The sequence below is a fragment of the Ambystoma mexicanum genome, chromosome 4p (genome assembly GCF_040938575.1).
Source record: "Ambystoma mexicanum isolate Mex_15411 chromosome 4p, UKY_AmexF1_1, whole genome shotgun sequence".
NCBI lineage: Eukaryota > Metazoa > Chordata > Amphibia > Caudata > Ambystomatidae > Ambystoma > Ambystoma mexicanum.
Window position 1 is genome coordinate 1208123081 of NC_090927.1, and position 18148 is coordinate 1208141228.

Sequence of the window (18148 nt, forward strand, 5' to 3'; positions counted from 1 at the left end):
AACTCTATGGTTCTGATTGCAACAAATCCGCCATTGTTCAGTGTGTAAATACATAGTTGCCTACATTTGTGAGTTGCCTAATTCCCCATTACTATACTGGGTGTATGCCAGCTGACAATAAGCCATAACAGCCTTTCACCTTCACTTGCTTTACAATGTTAAAGGAAGTGACCACAAGTAAAAGCGCTAGTGCGCCTATTTAATTTAATGCTGCACCGTGATAGAAAAAATGTCTTCCCGGTGCTGCTCTCTTCCCGCTAGTGGCATAAAATGCCCTAAAACGAATGTGTGCTGCTGCTGCCCTGAAACCACAATGCCCGCTTCCGTATAGTAAAATAAGCCTTCAAGTGAAGGCCCCCTATATATGCACACTATAAATGCAACATGGCAATACCAGTGTATGGCCATATAAAAACAACAATGGTGTTCACTACACGGGGCGAGCATCTGTGGTATAGACAGTCTGATTCTAAATGACAAATTAAAACAATATCACAATTGGTGAAAAGTCACCATATCGAACAAAGTGACTAATGTATTAAAATACAATATAAGACAAAAGCTGAAACCTGAGTTCCTATTCAGTGCAAAAGTATGGCTGTAAAACATCCAGATATCCATAAATTTAAATGAATATCGAAGTGTGTTGATTCATATAATACACATAGCCAATAAGAGGGAGGGTCTACCTAGATCGATATCATAACTATAGACAAAAGTTTGTAAACTTGTGATAATCATATATGCAGAATGGATGGACATATCAAGGTGTGTTGGTTAATATAGATTAGCACCTGGATATCAATGTTTAATTCCTCATTCATATAGGAACACATACATCTCTGAGTCTATATTTAGACCATTGGGTTTCAGAGTATCATATTTGCATATGAGCTTGGCTTCTAGTTGACGTAACTTGAGTTCTCTATTGCCAAGTCTTTTATGTTGTGGTATATGGGCTAGTCCCTGGAAACTCATTTCTTTTACATTATTGCTGTGTTGTTCAGCAAAATGTGTTGCCAGTGGATAGGTTTGATCTCCATTTTTTATAGCCCTATAATGTTGCAAGATGCGCAGTTTGAGCGGGCCTATTGTGGATCCTATATAGTTCAGGCCACAACTACAGATAATGGCATACACAACAAACTTCGTTTGACATGTTATTCTATGTTTGTGTTTCCATTGTTTGCCATCAACACCAATAAATGGTCTCTTGGATACAAAATTACACATTTTACATTTACAACATTTTCTGAAACCCATTTTGTTCTCTCCTAAGAGCCAACTTGACGATTCATTCTTAGTCACTACCATACTTGGCGCCAAGATGTTTTTTAGTGTGGGGGCTCTGCGGAAAGTAACACTCGGTCTTATCTCTAAGACTCTACACAGATCTCCATCGGTGGTCAGAATGTTCCAATGTTTTTGCATTATGACTCTTATTTGTTGGGCTTGTTGGTTGAAGCCTGTTATGAACCTGATTTTCTCATCTTTAGGTTTAATTTTGGGTTTGAACAGAATACTTCTAGAAAGTTTCTGCTTTTTCAAAGCATTCTGTCACTGTATTTTTAGAGTATCCTCTGCTTACGAACCTTCTGCCGATATTTTTGGCTTCTTCCTGGAAATCTTTCTCCTGACTACAGACACGTTTGGCTCTCAAGAATTCTCCATATGGTATGGATTTTTTGAGTGATGTGGGATGATGACTGTTGGCATGGAGGGTAGAGTTGGAACTAGTTTCCTTTCTATAGAGTGTAGATTTTATCATGTTTTCTTCTATTTTAAAAAACACATCTAAGAAGACCAATTCTTTTCTGCTGACAGTACTAGTCAATTCCAGATTATATGGGTTGCAATTCAAGATAGAGATGTATTTTTCTAATTCATTTTCAGTACCGTCCCATATTAGAAACAGATCATCAATGAAACGATACCACATCACTATGTGTTTGGTGAATTCTTCCATCTCCTCACTCCATGCCACTGTCGTTTCCCACCATCCCATATATAAATTTGCATAGGATGGTGCCATGCATGACCCCATGGCCGTGCCTTGTATTTGTCTATAGATAGCATTATCATACAGGAAGTAATTGTGTTCCAAGCAGAATCTCAACATGTCTAATAGCATGAGATTGTGTTGGCGATAGCTCACAGATCTACTCGCTAAAAAGTGCTTACATGCATTTAACCCATACTGATGGTGTATCGAAGTGTAAAGAGAGACTACATCTAGAGAAACCAAAAGAAAATTAGATTCCCAATTAACATCATTAAGCTTTGTTAGCAAGTCAGAAGTGTCTCGAATATATGAGTTCAAACTCAATACAAAAGGTTGGAGAAAATGGTCTAAAAATCTCGAGGTGTTCTCCAAAAGGCTGCCTATCGAGGATACAATAGGACGTCCAGGGGAATCTATAAGACTCTTGTGAATTTTGGGATTAAAATAAATGAGAGGAGTAGTGGGATGGACGTTCTTCAAATAGAAATACTCATCCTCATTTATTAAATCCTGTTCTTTCCAAATATGTAACAGAGTGTGGAATTCCTGATTAGTGGTATTAAGGATAGATCTGTCAACTTTTTCATAGCATGATGTATTGCTCAGTTGTCTGATGGTTCCTTGTTATAGTTGATACTGTCCATGATAACTATGCTACCTCCTTTATGCGATGGTAGAATAACAATATTATGGTCTTTACGCAGTGTTTCCAAGGCGCTGACTTGTGATGTTTTCAGATTCTTCAATTTCATAGCATCAGAATTGAGGGTTGACAGTTCTTTCAAATCCTTAATTACCAGTTTTTCAAAGATATCAATTGGACTACATTCAATGTTCGGACAAAAGACCGATTTGGGTCTAAAGTTGCTGAAACAGCTCACATTAGCTCACATTAGCGTTGATTCCAAACTGTTCGGCCAATGTATCATTGTCTACAGTATCTGTATATCCAGTGCATATATCAGTATTCCCTTGTAGTTCATCTAAACATAGCAGGGTACCCAAATCTCTCTCTGACAGAATTGATGCAGTTTCTTCATCTTGATCCTTTTTATGTCTGGTATCCCCAACTTGTGTCTTTAACATTGTAAAGCAAGTGAAGGTGAAAGGCTGTTATGGCTTATCGTCAGCTGGCATACACCCAGTATAGTAATGGGGAATTAGGCAACTCACAAATGTGGGCAACTATGTATTTACACACTGAACAATGGCGGATTTGTTGCAATCAGAACCATAGAGTTCTAAACAATTAACTTATGGTTTTTTTCATGTTATGTAACTGTCAACTTTTTTTACGTTATGTAAGCTGCACAGCTGTGCAGACCCAATCACCTTCAGTGCAAGGGTATAAAAACACAAGGAGACAAACGTTTGGAATCATACTAGCCTGAGGAAGCTCGCGAGTCGAGCGGAACGCGTGGCGTTTTCCACCCGCTGTGGGTGAGTGCTGCATGACACCTGGTCTGCTTAGGTATTGTTATGTATGCTTTTTATACTATGTTCACTCTTTTTGGATAAATAAAATGAAATTTTGAACACAATTTGAAGTCTTGTGTGCTTGGGCATTTTTTGGTAGGTGTTTGTGGGAGAGCTTTCTCCTCCCCAGCACCTTTACCCTTCTAGTTAATATATATATATATTATATATATATATATACACAGTCAATTGTGAAAAGGTCAATTGTGACCCTTTAAATTTGGTCAATTGTTCATTCGAACAATTGTAAACGAACAATTTGGGTAATACCGGCTTAACTCATTATCAACCCGGTTAAGAAGACAAACTACATTCGGTTTTAACAAATCATAGAAAAAGTGATACAGTAGGTAATGTTTGGGATAGACGTGACATCCAGCGCACGACGTGTAGTTTTCATTTTTGACAGAAAAAGCAAGTGGTTAGAAGGATCATCAAAATAGCCACCACCATGATTTCACATTAATGAAGTCAAAATCCCCATGGCTATGTTTAGAATTCACTGCACTTACACTTGTTGAAGAAGCTGCCTTGTCTGCACGGCTGCACTGTAATGCTGCCAGGTGTGGAGATGGAACAGTTTGTCTGCAGAGTCCTGGCTAGGATGGAGTACTGACAGGTGCTGCTTGCATTCCCTGGGCACGGCACGCCGCCTGCAGCAGGAAACAGAAAGTAATGATATTACATCAATAAAGATAGGAACCTGCTGTCATTCATACACCCTCCCCCGTTTTTCAGGCGTGCCTGGCCCAGGAGCTTTACTTGAGCTCTTCGGTGTCAGGGCATTGAACCTCATATTTAAAGTTTATGATCACCTCCAAGTCCCTTTAGCTCATAGGAAGCGGCGACCATGGAAGCCATATTTAGACGGTGCACACACCGCACCACGGGAAAAAGGTAGCGGGGGATGGGGGACACCTGCAAGTGGCAACGGCAATTACACACCAGTGTGTTTGTGTTTATCCACTTAATATACGCAAATTATTTATGGATATGAAAATAAGACTCGTACATATCTCATGGAAGCAACGGAAAGTGCTCGAGATAGAATTTTAAAACTGGCATGTCTAAAGTTGACAAAGAACGGTTAAACTTATGAACAGACCAAAAATGAGATGACAGAGCCATCGCACAACCCAATGGGAAACTGTATGCATTAACAGTTGTACACGCAAAACACCCTAAAATACAGAGCAGCATGACATTGCAATACGGACCAGACGAGAGACTGGCAAAAACTATGACAGTGTGACTGACCCGTTCAGCTCGGCACAGGGAAACGTGCGAGCAAAGCAATGCATATTGATAGATTTTATTTAAAAAGATTATAATAATGCACATTTTAGAAAGATTCAATTCCATTGCAGTTGGTTCACATATTGTGCAATCTGTAAAGACAGTTTAAAAGAAACCACATTTCCTGCTACTAATATTGCTTTATTGTTACTGAAATGTTGAAGCGGAAAAGGCTGTCTTGAGACTTTTCACAAATAAGTGGATGCTAATGGCAGAGCAGCACTACAACAGATTGATAGCCTTTTATCTCAAAGGCTGTAGAGCCAGAGCTAGCTGAAGGTGGGACCATTGCCTAAACCTGAGAGGCCCAGTACACATGCATGCTCAATGCCATGCACACTGGTACCGTGGTACGTACAAATGTAACTTTACTACAATAAGTGCTACGAAGTAAAAACACAAAAAAGAGTTACGCTTTTAAATTTACATTTTTATCACCCAAGCATGAGCAAATTTGTTAATGAGGGATGAGAAATGAATTAAATGAGATACTTCAATACTTCAGATGCCAAGTGTGGGAGTGAAATTGCTGAGCAGAGTAAACCAAAAGCAATTCTAGTGTGGCCTACCATCTGGGATGTCTGTAGAAAACGGCTGTCATGGGTACCATTACCAAAGAATAACCAACATATGCGGCCTTTTACAAATAGACATACATTTTGAACATGTGCCAACAAACGTAAAATATCAATCGGTTACTATTTTTGGGACTGAACCACATCTCAAAAGTGATGCTGCCACTAGTCAGCACAGAACGTTCAAATAACAGGGTGCAATTATTAACTGGTTAGTGTTTTAATTATATACGGAGTAGTACTATAGTAAAACAATGAATGAGTGGGACTTTCTGTATAGAACAGAATGCATGGACTCATTGCTGGGTGATCACCGGTTTGGTGGTAGTTAGGTTAAAAAGACACTGAGTGATTTGCTGAGGATTACCATGGATTCCTGGTTCCACAGTACAAAGGGTACAGTAAACTGTTCCATCTTCAGTTTTTACACCAAAACAGAAAGCGGTTTATTTGACTTTCACATGCTAAACTAGGACCTTCTCCAATAAACCCGACTAGCAAAAAAGAGAGGCAACTTGCGCAATAACTCAAGCCGATAACATAAGAAATTGCAATAGAAACAGAGTATGATTAACTTCTTCAGAAAAAAAGAAAAGGACTATACAAGCCACAGGGATTACAACAGCTGCAGTGCTAAACAGATTGCCTATACATCTCAGCAACAGTCACAACTTGCTGAGCCACCTAATATTCAAACACAAGGTGCACACAGAATGAAAGAGCAGGTGTGTCTATAGTAAAAGGTTTTAGGGCAACCCTTGGATGGTGCAGTCATCCAGCGTTTGATAACGTGGTGTTCAGGTCGAGGCAAGCAGCAGAGCTGTGCTCTGTTCCTGATGGAGCCAGCCGGGTCTCCTATAATGCGTATGCCTCTATAGACTTATGAGCATCAGTTGCTTATAGCTTTAAGTCTAATAATGCCTGCTCATAAAAACACGTTGGTGTGTTTTACAGATTGTTTTAGCTTTTTTCTATAGTGCGCATTCTTTGACACTGTGAATCAGGAACATTTCTCAAAAAATATCAGTGCCAATGAATCTTTCATTTTCTGCAATATGATGGGCATCTCTTTCTCATCCACTGCAGGATTTCTTTCATAACCTAAGCCGGGCCCGCCTTTTTCCATTTTACATCCCCCCCCCTGCCTGCCCTCCCCACCCCCCCACCCTCCCCCACCCCCGAGTACCCCTACCTCCTCCATTTTCATTCTCCATCTCCGATGTCTGCAAGCTGTAGTTCTTCAGATATTTTAGACTACGACTCCCATTGTTGGACACCATTGACTATGCTGGCTAAGGTTGTAGGCCAAAATATATGGAGAGCCAAAGGTTGTAGTGCCTCATAAGATTCCAAGAAAAAAAACTGCAGGGTGGTCGTAGGGGCGCAGCTCTCCCCCTTATGCATAGGTGTCACGGATACTCTGTCATGCACAGTGCTGCCCCCTGGGGGCGCTGTACACAACACAGTTCAGCATGACCCTGCAGGCTGTTATATGGGGCACATGGTCATGTTAATGTTAAAGGATATTTGTACCGTGCACTATCACCACCGGAGTGGTCCCCTGCAGCTCTGGCGGTTCTGAAAAAGGGAGAAAGAGGGGCGGGGGGGTTAGTGGGAATGAGCTGGAAAAGTGCAAGAGAGCAGTGATGTGCTGTTGGCAGCCTCAGCCCGGTGGGTCCGTTGTCTGGGCTTGGGGTGTTTTACTGTCGGTAGTCGTCGTGTGCTGTTGTGCAAGTCTATGTGTGGCTTGTTTTGTTGTTTTGTTGTTGCAATGTAGTGAAGTTTGTGCAGAGTGCTGCGTTTTAGGCTTGTGGTTGTGTTTGGTTAGTGTTTGAGAGGTGTATGCAGAGGGATGAAATTGTTAGTGGCTTGGTTACAATTGTGTCTAGGTGTGATGCTTGCTATGATTCACTATTCCATCTGAGTGTGGCACTTGCTAATCTTCAGTATTCTGTCTAGATGTGAGGCAGGCCAGTGATCATGATTCCATCCAAGTCTGGCACTCGTCATCATTCACAGTTTCATTTAAGTGTGGTACATGCTAACATTTACATGTCTATGTGGATGCGACGCAGGCCAAGGTCAAAGTGTGGCAACTGTTAACATTCATAATCCTGTCTAGATGTGACGGAGGCTAGAGTTGAGAATTCCATCTAAGTGTGGCACATGCTGACATTCACATTTCTACCTAGATGCGACGTCATCTAGGAGCCACTGCCGTAGCAGGTACTAGGTGGTGCAAGGGAGACTAGCCTGCGCGTGGCCATAAGGGTGTCTATTTAAATGCTCTTCTCATGTCCACAAATGGGCCCTGCCGAAGGGAGTTGAAAAACTGTCAATCGCAATCCTTTTGTGGGCGGAAGAGGACCTGAAGCTCGAGCACAGACGAGGGACTTGGCTCAATTAAAAAGAAAGTCGAGTAAGCATGTGTGGGTGAGTGCATGTGCACACATGTGTGGGTATGTCTGCGCAAAATAGAGAAGAACAAGTTACTTACCAAACTGATAACGTTCTTTGGGTGGGATGTTACTCCGACGTATTCCTTATCTTTGATAAATCCACTTTTTTTCCACAGTAGAGGGCACTGCGCATCGATGTCCCTCCAGTCGGTGTCCCTCGAAGGCCTCCTTATCAGCGCTGACGTCACCATGGGTATAAATAGTCTCGCGCAGCGTCCGTTGCCCAGTTCCGTTTTGCTTTGCATGAATTGGTTATGAACCTTGAAGGAGCGTAGGCTGCAAATACAAGGGAAATTTTACTGCAGAGAAGGATGGGAGGGACGATGAGGAATATGTCGGAGGAACATCCCATCGAAAGAATGTTACCAGTTTGGTAAGTAACTTGTTCTTCGAAGGGATTGTGTCCTCCGACATATTCCTTATCTTTGATAGACTCCCATAGCAATAGTATATAGAGGAGGCGGAAGTAAAATGAAATGTTTCCCTTTAAAGATGGAGAGAGTGCAACACAGCTTTTCCAAATTTCATCTCCTGGCTAGAGGAGGAATCAAGACTGTAAAATTTAGTGAAAGTGTGTGCGGCCGACCATGTGGCAGCCGCACATATGTCCTTAATTGGAACGCCTCTTTGGAGAGCTGAAGAGGCTGCGATACCCCTGGTTGAATGAGGCCCGAGATGTTGAGGGGGCTCTTTTCCTGCCAATTTATAACATTCTAGAATGGTTCAAATAATCCATCTTGAAATGGTTTGTTTTGTAATGGGCAAACCTAATTTGTGCCCTGCATACCCCACAAACAATTGGTCTGCTTGCCTGATCTTCGCAAGTCTGCTAATGTAAAAACTTAAGACACGCCTTGGATCCAGCCTGTGTAATCTCTCTTCCTCTTTCCCTGGATGGGGAGGAGGATAGAACGAGGGTAAGGTTATCTTTTGTGTGATGTGGAATTCTGAGACCACCTTTGGGAGAAAATTCAGCTTCACTTGTAGAACAACCTTATCTTTGTGAAAGATTGTAAGTGGAGGTTTGCAAGATAAAGCTTGTAATTCGCTCATTCTTCTGGCAGAGGTTAAAGACACTAGAAAGACTGTTTTAAGAGTAAGAAATCTTACTGGACAGGAAAGGGGTTCGAATGGAGTACCCATTAGAAATTTCAAGACTAGGTTTAGGTCCCACATTGGAACTTGAAAAGGAGTTGGGGGGGAAAAACTTTAGTTAACCCTTTCAGAAATTGAATCACTAAGGGCAATTTGAAGAACGAAGGCTTCTCTGCAGTGCGCTTGCAAATTGACAGCGCTGCAAGGAAGCCCATGATTGTGCCAACTTGAAGACCAGAATTTGCTAAATAAAGCAAAAAAAGATAACACCATCGGTATATTACATGAAAAGGGTTCAATATTCTTTTCTCTACACCAGCTGCAAAATGTGTTCCAACAGCAGTGGTATAAAGATTTTGTTGCTGGCCTTCTGGCTGAAAGCAACACCTCCATTACGTCATCCGGGAGATCCCAATCCTTGTATCTCAGCCTTTCGGAAACCAGATGTGAAGGTTGAGGGTTCCGATATACAGAGGGAGAACCTGACCTCCCTTCTGCGAGAGAAGATCCTCTCTTTCCAGAAGACGAATTGGAGGACAGATGGACATGTGTAGAAAATCTGGGTATCACGTTCTCCTGGCCCAATCCGGGGCAATTAGGATCATGGGTTTCCGGAATCTTCTCAACCTCCTGATCATTTGAGGAATGACAGGGACTGGAGGAAACGCATACAAAAGTGGAAACTCCCAGTCCACTATGAACGCATCTCCTAGAACTCCCCTCGGCAAAATTCCCTCGAGCAATACTGATCGCACTGCCAATAGAGAGATTCCTTCTTGAATTGCCCAAAACCAGAGCTGCATTGCCTCTCTGCACAGTGGCAGTGACCCTACGCCTCCTCTTTTGTTGAGGTAGTGCATGGCCACTGTGTTGTACGTCATTAACAGGACATTCTTGCCCTGTACTGATGGCAAGAAAGCCTTCAGCGCTAGTCTGATCGTTCTCAGCTCTAGTAGGTTGATGTGTATTCTGGACGCCGATGGAGACCAATGACCGCTGATGGTCAAGTCGTTGGCATGGGCTCCCCACCCCGTGAGGCATCTGTGACTACTGTCATCTCCGGCCATGGTTGCCAAAACTGTTCTCCTTTCAAGATGTTCTTCCGACAGGCCCACCACTGAAGGTCTCGAGCTACTCTGTCTGGAATTCGTAGGAGATCCGACATCTTTCCCGAGAATTGTGACCACTGGGTTCTCAATGCCCACTGGAGAGATCTCATCCTCAAGCGAGCCTCTGGCACTAAGAAAATGCAGGATGCCATGAGGCCGAGCAACCTCAAAAAAAAAATAATAAAAAAATAAAAAAAAATAAAAAAAAATAAAAAAAAATCAAAGGCTGGTAGACGCTGGCCATTTTGAAATCTGGTCACTATCTGTAGAATATCTTGAGCCCTCACCTCTGGTGGTGAGGCTTTTCCCAGGGATGTGTCCAGGACTGCTCCAATGAACTGGAGTCTCTGTGATGGTATCATCTGCAACTTCTTTAAGTTGAGGGAGAAGCCCAGCTTGTGGAGGAAGTGGCGAACATAATCTAGATGGATCTGAGCTTGTTCTGGGGAATACTGCTCTTATGAACCAGTCGTCCAGGTAGGGGTAGACGTGAATCCCTGCCCTCCTTAGTCTTGCAGCCACAACCGCTATTAGCTTGTTAAAGACCCTTGGGCGGAGGTCAGCCCAAATGGCAGAACTCGAAATTGATAATGAGAGTTGCCAATTGCAAACCTCAAGTATTTCCTGTGTTTGGGATGGATTGGCACATGGAAATAAGCATCCTGAAGAGATACCAACCAGTCCTGAAGCTGGAGGGCCTGAAGGATCTGAGAAAGGGTTACCATCTTTTACTTTACTTTCCTGAGGAATTTGTTCAATTCTCGCAAGTCAAAGATGGGTCTCAATCCTCCGTCCTTCTTTGGTACTAGAAAGTAGGGGGAACACCAACCCTTGTTCCTCTCCGCTACAGGTACCGGTTCTATGGCACCTTTCTTTAGCAGGTCTGAAATCTCCTGCATAAGGAGCGGGTCTGGAAACTTCAAAGAGTTGTTCCCTGGTGGATGGCTCTGAGGAGTTTGTAGGAAAGGCAGGCAGTAACCTTGGGCAACTGTCTCCAATGGCCAAGCATCTGACATAATAGCCTGCCATTCTGCCAGAGGAGTTAACCTGCCTCCTACTGGTGTCTTGTGAGGGGAGACCTCAGAGGGGTTTAGAAGTGGCTGATGCAGATGCTGAGGGTAAAGTAGCACCTGCTGGTGAGGATTTGGTACCTTTGACCCGTCCACTACAGGTGAATCGTCTCTGGCCCCCTTGAGCTGGCTGTCCTCTGCCTTTTCCTAATGCGGAGTAAAAACAAAAGGACTTAGCCCTCCAGGGTGTACCTGTGGGACGATTTGGAGTTTGCCGGATCGCAGCTCCAAGTGATTTCGCTGCAGCTTTGGATGTCTGCAATTTCTCTAGGCTGTCATCAGCCTTTTTGCCAAATAGAAAAGTGCAGTCAAAGGGAATATTCAGATGTCTGCCTTGTACATCAGGAGCAAAACCAAACTTCCGCAACCACACAAATCTGCGGATTGTGGTGCTCGCCGCCATGGCTCTGTTGATGCCATCAGCAGAGTCAATGCCTGTTTGGAGGGACCAACACATCGCATCCTTCACATCCTTGGTGATGTTCAAGAATGCTTCTCGTTCTTCCCCTTCTGGAAGACAGTCAGCCGCTGATGAACCACACTCCCAAGGGGTGTGGCTGAATCTCGCTAGCATGCAAGTGGCGTTGATAGATTTAAGCACCATACTGCATGCCAAAAATACTTTTTTGACATGGCGTCAAATATTTTATCATCCCTGTCTTGTGGTATAGTGGAGTATGCCACCTTACTGCTTGATGTTGCTGCCTGCACAACTAGACTCTCTGGAGTTGGATGCTTGTTTAGATATTCAGGGTCTGAAGCTGACACTCTGTATTTAGCAGAGTTTTTTTATTTACTGCAGGGATAACTTCACTCTCTGGAGTTGGATGCTTGTTTAGATATTCAGGGTCTGAAGCTGACACTCTGTATTTAGCAGTTTTTTTATTTACTGCAGGGATAACTTCAGGTGTCTCCCAATTTGCAGATATTTTCCTTTGCAGTGCAGCATGAAAAGGGACGATAGATAAAGAGCCCCAAGAGGATCCTATCAGTAAGATCATCTTGCTGGAAAGGTGTGCAGGTGTAGTCCACCCCATAAATGTCATAATTCTAGCCATAAAGGCCCTGTAAGGTATTTGTGCATGTTCTCCAGGTTCTGGTCTAGCAAATTCTGCCTCTGGAGAGGTATCTATACCACTGGCCTCTGTAAAGACTCTTATAGATCTTTGAATCTGTTTTCTTCAGGAATTAATTCCTCTGGAATGGGGACTGTTGTTCTTTGTAGTCCAAAGGTTCTCTCATTGTCAGAGTCCTCCCCTTCCTCATATATAGAGGATAAAACTCTAAAGTAATCAGATCTTGGATAGGGAGTAAAACCCATTTCCAGAGAAGAAGGAGCCAAATTTGTGGTTACTGCTTGTGAAAATGTGGTTGTCGACAGACGTTTGTAGGTTTCGACAAACCCATAAAAGGCGTCGGGAAGGGCTTCGATTTACTAGAGAGGACCGGAATCTTACTCGGCGTCGTCGAAGTTCTCGACGCCACTCTCAATGTTTTGGTCGGAGCTTTCGACACCTCTGGTGCCCGTGGCATAGTAGAGGTTTTAGGCATATCTTTCATCAGAGTCCAAGACGGCGTCGATGATACAGATTTGTGCGTCAAAGGTACCTTCAACGATGGCGTTGATGACGCAGTCTTATCCAATGAAGTTTTGCCTTTACTCGAGGGTTCATGACGCTCTCGAGTATTTTTGCTTGCCGGGTTCATCGACTCGCAGCGTTTTTGTTTTTCGGGTCTTTTACCCAGGGTATCACCTCTAGGCATCTGAGGGGGCCGAGGCTGCTTTCTCGAAGACCCTAAGCATTTTTTCATGAAATTCTTCCCACTTAGCCGGAAAGCTGTGTTTTGTGGGGCAGGTGACCCTTTCTGGGGAACTTGAGGAAGAGGGAGATCTGTGACGCCTCTTCTTAGAGTGTCTCGATCTCGAAGAGTGATGGGAACCGCTTTGAGATCTCAATCGGGAATGTTTCTTTTGATGGCGAGGAGATGAATGTCTCGACTCAGCCGAGGATACTTTTGAAGGTGTAGAAGTTTTAACAGCCTTACCTCTTTCTAACTTCCCCTTCCGCTCCTTCAAGGCTTTCGCCGTCATGGACATGCAGTCCTTACACTCTGAACACTGATGCTCTAATCCCAGGAACCACAAACAGTTCCTGTGAGGATCCGTTAGAGACATCTTCTTTCCACAATCTCGACATTTTTTAAAGCAGGATTGTGGCGTCGATGGTTCAGATGAAGATGCCATTGTTAGAAACTTTAGATTTTCGATGAATTTCAAAGATTTTTTCGAAGAATGGAACCGAGCGTTGCGTCTCCGAGGCTCACAAAGTGCGGAAAAACGGAACTGAGCAACGGATGCTGCGCAAGACTCTTTATATCCATGGTGATGTCGGCGCCGATACAGAGGCCTTTGAGGGACACTGACTCGAGGGACGTCGACGCGCAGCGCCCTCTACTGTGGACATTTTTTTCCGAGGCCAGCAAGCTTTAAGTGGATTTATCAAAGATAAGGAATACGTCGGAGAACACAATCCCTTCGAACAATGGTATACAGCCGTCTCGATGTCCTTTGGGCCCGAGAAACATGAAGGTGCGGGCATGCAGTATACTGTTATACATACGATTATGATTTTCTTTGGGCACAAGAGACATTGGGGTATGAGAGGCACCCGGACATATTGCTGACAAGTCCCAAGATTTTATTGGGAAAAAGCTACATGGAAAGTGGGCAGAGGCGGCATATATAGTACGAGGCAGAGAGATCTCATGGTTTTTGTTTGCCATCATGAAAATAGATTTTGCAATGCTGACATATGTATTTGGCACACAGAACATGAAATATTGTTTTACGGTGGCAATCTTGGCCTTACCGCTTGGCATAAGAACCATGCATTTTACAGTAGCCATATTGGCACATATGCTTCAAAACATACACCATGAAAGGGTGCTTTACAAAGCAAAGCTGGTCTATATTGTTAAGAAAAGCCTTGTGATTTTCCTTTTGCTACAACCAGCATGTCTATGTGGTTTTCAGGGCAATATTGACATATATTGTTCAGCATTGGGCTAGCAGCATGAAATTGGTACAGCTCTGACAAATTGTGTCGATAGTTCTCGTGATATGCTTTGCATGCGTTCCCCAACAGAACCAACTGCACATTGTAAGGCATTTTTATGCAATGTTTCAAACAATGAGTGCTGTAAAATGCACCATTTAAAACCATTATTTAGAAAAATGTTTGGCGAGAAACCCCCCACCTTGAAAATTAACCAGCCCTTACTGCTAAGCTATATTTTTGTGAAAATGATGCTTACTTGAAATATGCATCCACAGCTAACAAACCTATTAAACCAGAACTGATGCCTTTACCGTATGTAAAGTAGTTCTTATATCAAATGTTTGATTTAAATCATGTGTGTGTCAGAGGACTACTGTTAATGCAGTCACGAGGCATCTAAAACTGGCATTGATTCTTCTCCCACCTAACTGACAGGATTACCACATTAGTAAAATGCTAAATTCTGCACATTTTTAGAGGCATGTTGGAAATATTAGCACACGTTTGACGCTTATACATTTACTTTAAGTTGCTATCGTAGAGTCGCCACGAGCTAGAGGGTCTCTTGGGTTTACTTGTTCCTTATTTTCTTTGTTTGCAGTTCTGTTGCCTCTCACTCAGAAGCCTGGTTTCTCTTGATGCATTTCGGCTCATCGATGTTTTTTATTGTTCACCCAGTGTCTCCTTCCATTGTCTGTCCGGGGGTTTCCATTATTGTTATTGTTCATCTTGGTCCACTTTTTATGGCGCACTGTAGCACGTTAGAGTCACATCTTCCTTCCTCCTGCCCAAGTAGAGCTCATATTACATCTGTGTCTTCTTCCCAGAAGAATGACTTCATGACCAGGCAACAATACGGAGTCCCTGACTTTCAAGCATCCGCAGTTGCAATGGTTACATATTCCAGCATCTTATCACATGTTCAGCGTGGCTGGATGATTGGGTAATGATGTTTTTCAACATCACGAGAAAACTCATTGTTATGAAGAGATTTGAAAGTGTTAGAATATGGCACCCAGTACAAATAACCACGCGTATGTTGCATAGCGCCGCGGACTCATTTTGACCACTCACTCTGCTCGTAATACATGTACATTTACTGTGCATTGGTGCTCAAGGCCAACATGCCAACTATGTGAACGCTTTGCCAAACTACCCGCGAAGCCGTGCAGTTAAACGTGTTTGCAAACTACCAAGTTCTCTCCAGTTTCTCTTGCTAGGCCCTCTCTACACTGGCTACCTATCTCTCAACGGATTATTTTCAAAATATTGTGTTTGATGTTCAAATGCATTTATGGTGCCGCACATATTTAACCTCTCAAATTAAACCATATTCTACATCCCGCACTCTTCGTTCTGCGAAACATTTGCTGCACATCCCGTACGCACACTGCTCTAACAGAGGCGATAGTGGCTTCTCGGTCCTGGACCCTCGTCTCTGGAATAATGTGTCACAGCTTAGTTCGCTCAATTCCCTCATGGCGTATCTTAAATAATTGAAGACTCATCTTTTTTCATAGTCTCTTCTCTGTTTTGGCTTGTGGACAGTGAATTTTCTATATCTTTTTCTTCCCACTGCGCCCAGATGCATACAATGTTTGCTTGGTTACCTTGGTAGATGTGCATTAAAAATAATCAAATACAATAACCAAATATAAAGAACTACCATTAGGGTCACAGCCTCTAATACTCATTATTTCTTGTGGGGGCTGTGGCGTCTATTGAAGTCACGGTTCTTTTCCTCATTCACCTTGCACACAGTCATTTCTAACCCCCTTTTTGCCCACTACATTATCCTTGCACACAGTCCATTCTGGGCTCTGTAGCTTATAAGGAGTCAGCTGGGCAATCTGATTTCTCCCTCTTGGGTCGATCAGGTTTACAGCAACACCTATTGGAGAAATAAGCCTCCACGCTTCAAAGATATGGTTCAGCACATCATCACACAACCAATAACTGAGTCCAGTCCCACAATACAGCTCATTCACAGGGTGACCTATCTGATAACTCTAAATTTAAATATAACTGGGGATTAAATAACATAGAACCAGTGGAAACATGAGAAGAGAAAAATCTAAAATCAAAAAGTACTACCTGATTGCAAGCAGTGTCCAAGAATAGAAGACAGGAGCGTAAAAAAAGGGAAGCAGGGATAGGGAGACATTGAGGAGAATGGAAAATTAGTTTAGTTTTAGAGGGATTTAAATGAAGGAAATGAGAATATATTCACTGTTTGAGACTAGCAGAACGGAAGGGGTGGAAATCATCAGAAACCTTGGAGACAGACAGACAGATTTGTGAGTCGTCAGCATAGAAGTGAAATGAAAAACCGAATTGGGAAATAATAGCAGAAAGAGGAGAGGTATAGAAAGAGAAAAGGAGAGGGCCAAGAACAGAGTCTTAAGGCACTCCAAAATGCAGGTGAAGAGAAGGAGCTGTAGCAAGCCCAGGAAACACAAATTGTACGAAGTGGAGGAAAAGAGGAGACCGAATGAAGAATCGAAATAGTGAAGCCCAAGGAAGAGTGTGCGGCAAGGAGAGAGGGGTGATCTATTGTGTCAAAAGTAGCAGAAAGATCAAGTAGAACAAGGAAAGACGAGAGTTCAACATGACGAGCAACAAGAAGAAAGTTAGTAACAGATCAGCACAGTCTTGGTTGAGTACATGAGGCGAGAACCAGATTGTGAAGGGGGAGAAGAGAGAGATAATTTAGATTTTGAAGGAAATGGAAGAAGAGAGATGGGGTGGTAGTTAAGCGGAAGAGAAGGTTTCAGAAAATAGGTTTTCAGAAAGGGGAGAACAGTACATTTGAAGTAGTAGTCAATAAAAAGGGTTGGAGGGTCTACAACACAGTCCAGGGCTCGATAACGGGAGTGAATATGGGCCCGGGGAGCAATTATGCAGCCTGCAGTATCAGCAGGAGATGTACTGCCTCCATATGACCTTCTAACATTCACCATCAGCCACTTTGCAGAACACCAAGCACCATCTTGCCTGAGCCCTGATGATCGGCGGACAAACCAAGCATGTAACACGTGTAGGCCCTACTTTAGGACCTGTAATTAATATCAACTTGTAAATCTCTAAATCACACAAGTTAAATCAGAATTCTACGCTGATTATTTTAAGACACATTTTCCTCAATACTCAACAATCCCTTCATTATTACCAGCAACTGCCTAAGAGGGACACATTCTCTATAATGGCCCACAAATCCTATAAAGTGTACTGTTGGGGTACATGACTGCTCAGGTAGCTGTCCACGCAAGGATGTATTCTTAGCAGGTAATGCACATACAGAAGTCCATCCTAACATGCAAGGGTCTTCAGGGTCACCAGCAGTGTTCCCTCTAAGCTGTGCGCATGTGTGCTTGCCCAGCTCCCTTCTGGGTGCCGCTCAGAAGAAATTTAGCAGTGCACACAGAGAATTCTCACCTATTCAAAAATATTTAATAAGGCACAAGCCACAGCAATTAATTGAAATTCGCTTTCTCTTCAAATAAGCAAATAGTCTTAATATTCTGCTAATTTGCATTACACTACTATGCAAGGGTGAACGTAAACAGCTGAAATCCCTAACAGCAAAATACACACATAAGAGGTTAAAAACGAACATAAAAAACTGGCTCCATGAACAGAAAAATCTAACCAAGATATCCCTGCACACATTAACCAAATACTGGGCCTCATTCCGAGTCCGGCAGTAAACCTGTCAGAGCTACCGGCGGGTTGCTGCCAGACTCGGAATAATTTACCGACACCTAACCTAGTGCCGCTGGCTCATTCGAGTCCAGCAGCCGGGAAGTCAGCTGCAGGTATATTTGTAAATACCCATTCCCATAGAGTCCTATTGGACTCTGTGGAAGTGGGGACACAGGAGCACCGGCACCGTTCTTAACGGTGCCGGTTCACCCTGTGAAAAGTCTGCCTACCATGACCGCTGCACCCGGCAGTGTCAGGCCTGTCGGGCACAGTGGCCCCGGCAGGCAGACTTGTAGGTGAGCTTA

At 43.1% G+C, this 18148-nt stretch overlaps 1 protein-coding gene across 2 annotated transcripts in view; it reads right to left on the minus strand.

Annotated features, from left to right (window-relative positions):
* MRPS5 (mitochondrial ribosomal protein S5) overlaps nucleotides 1-18148 on the minus strand; it is an 804837-nt gene that overhangs the window by 705858 nt on the left and 80831 nt on the right. For both annotated transcript variants that reach the window (XM_069606860.1, XM_069606861.1), the window contains exon 2: nucleotides 3991-4131. In XM_069606860.1, the coding sequence (XP_069462961.1) occupies nucleotides 3991-4131 (141 nt within the window). The remainder of the gene's footprint in view (nucleotides 1-3990; nucleotides 4132-18148) is intronic.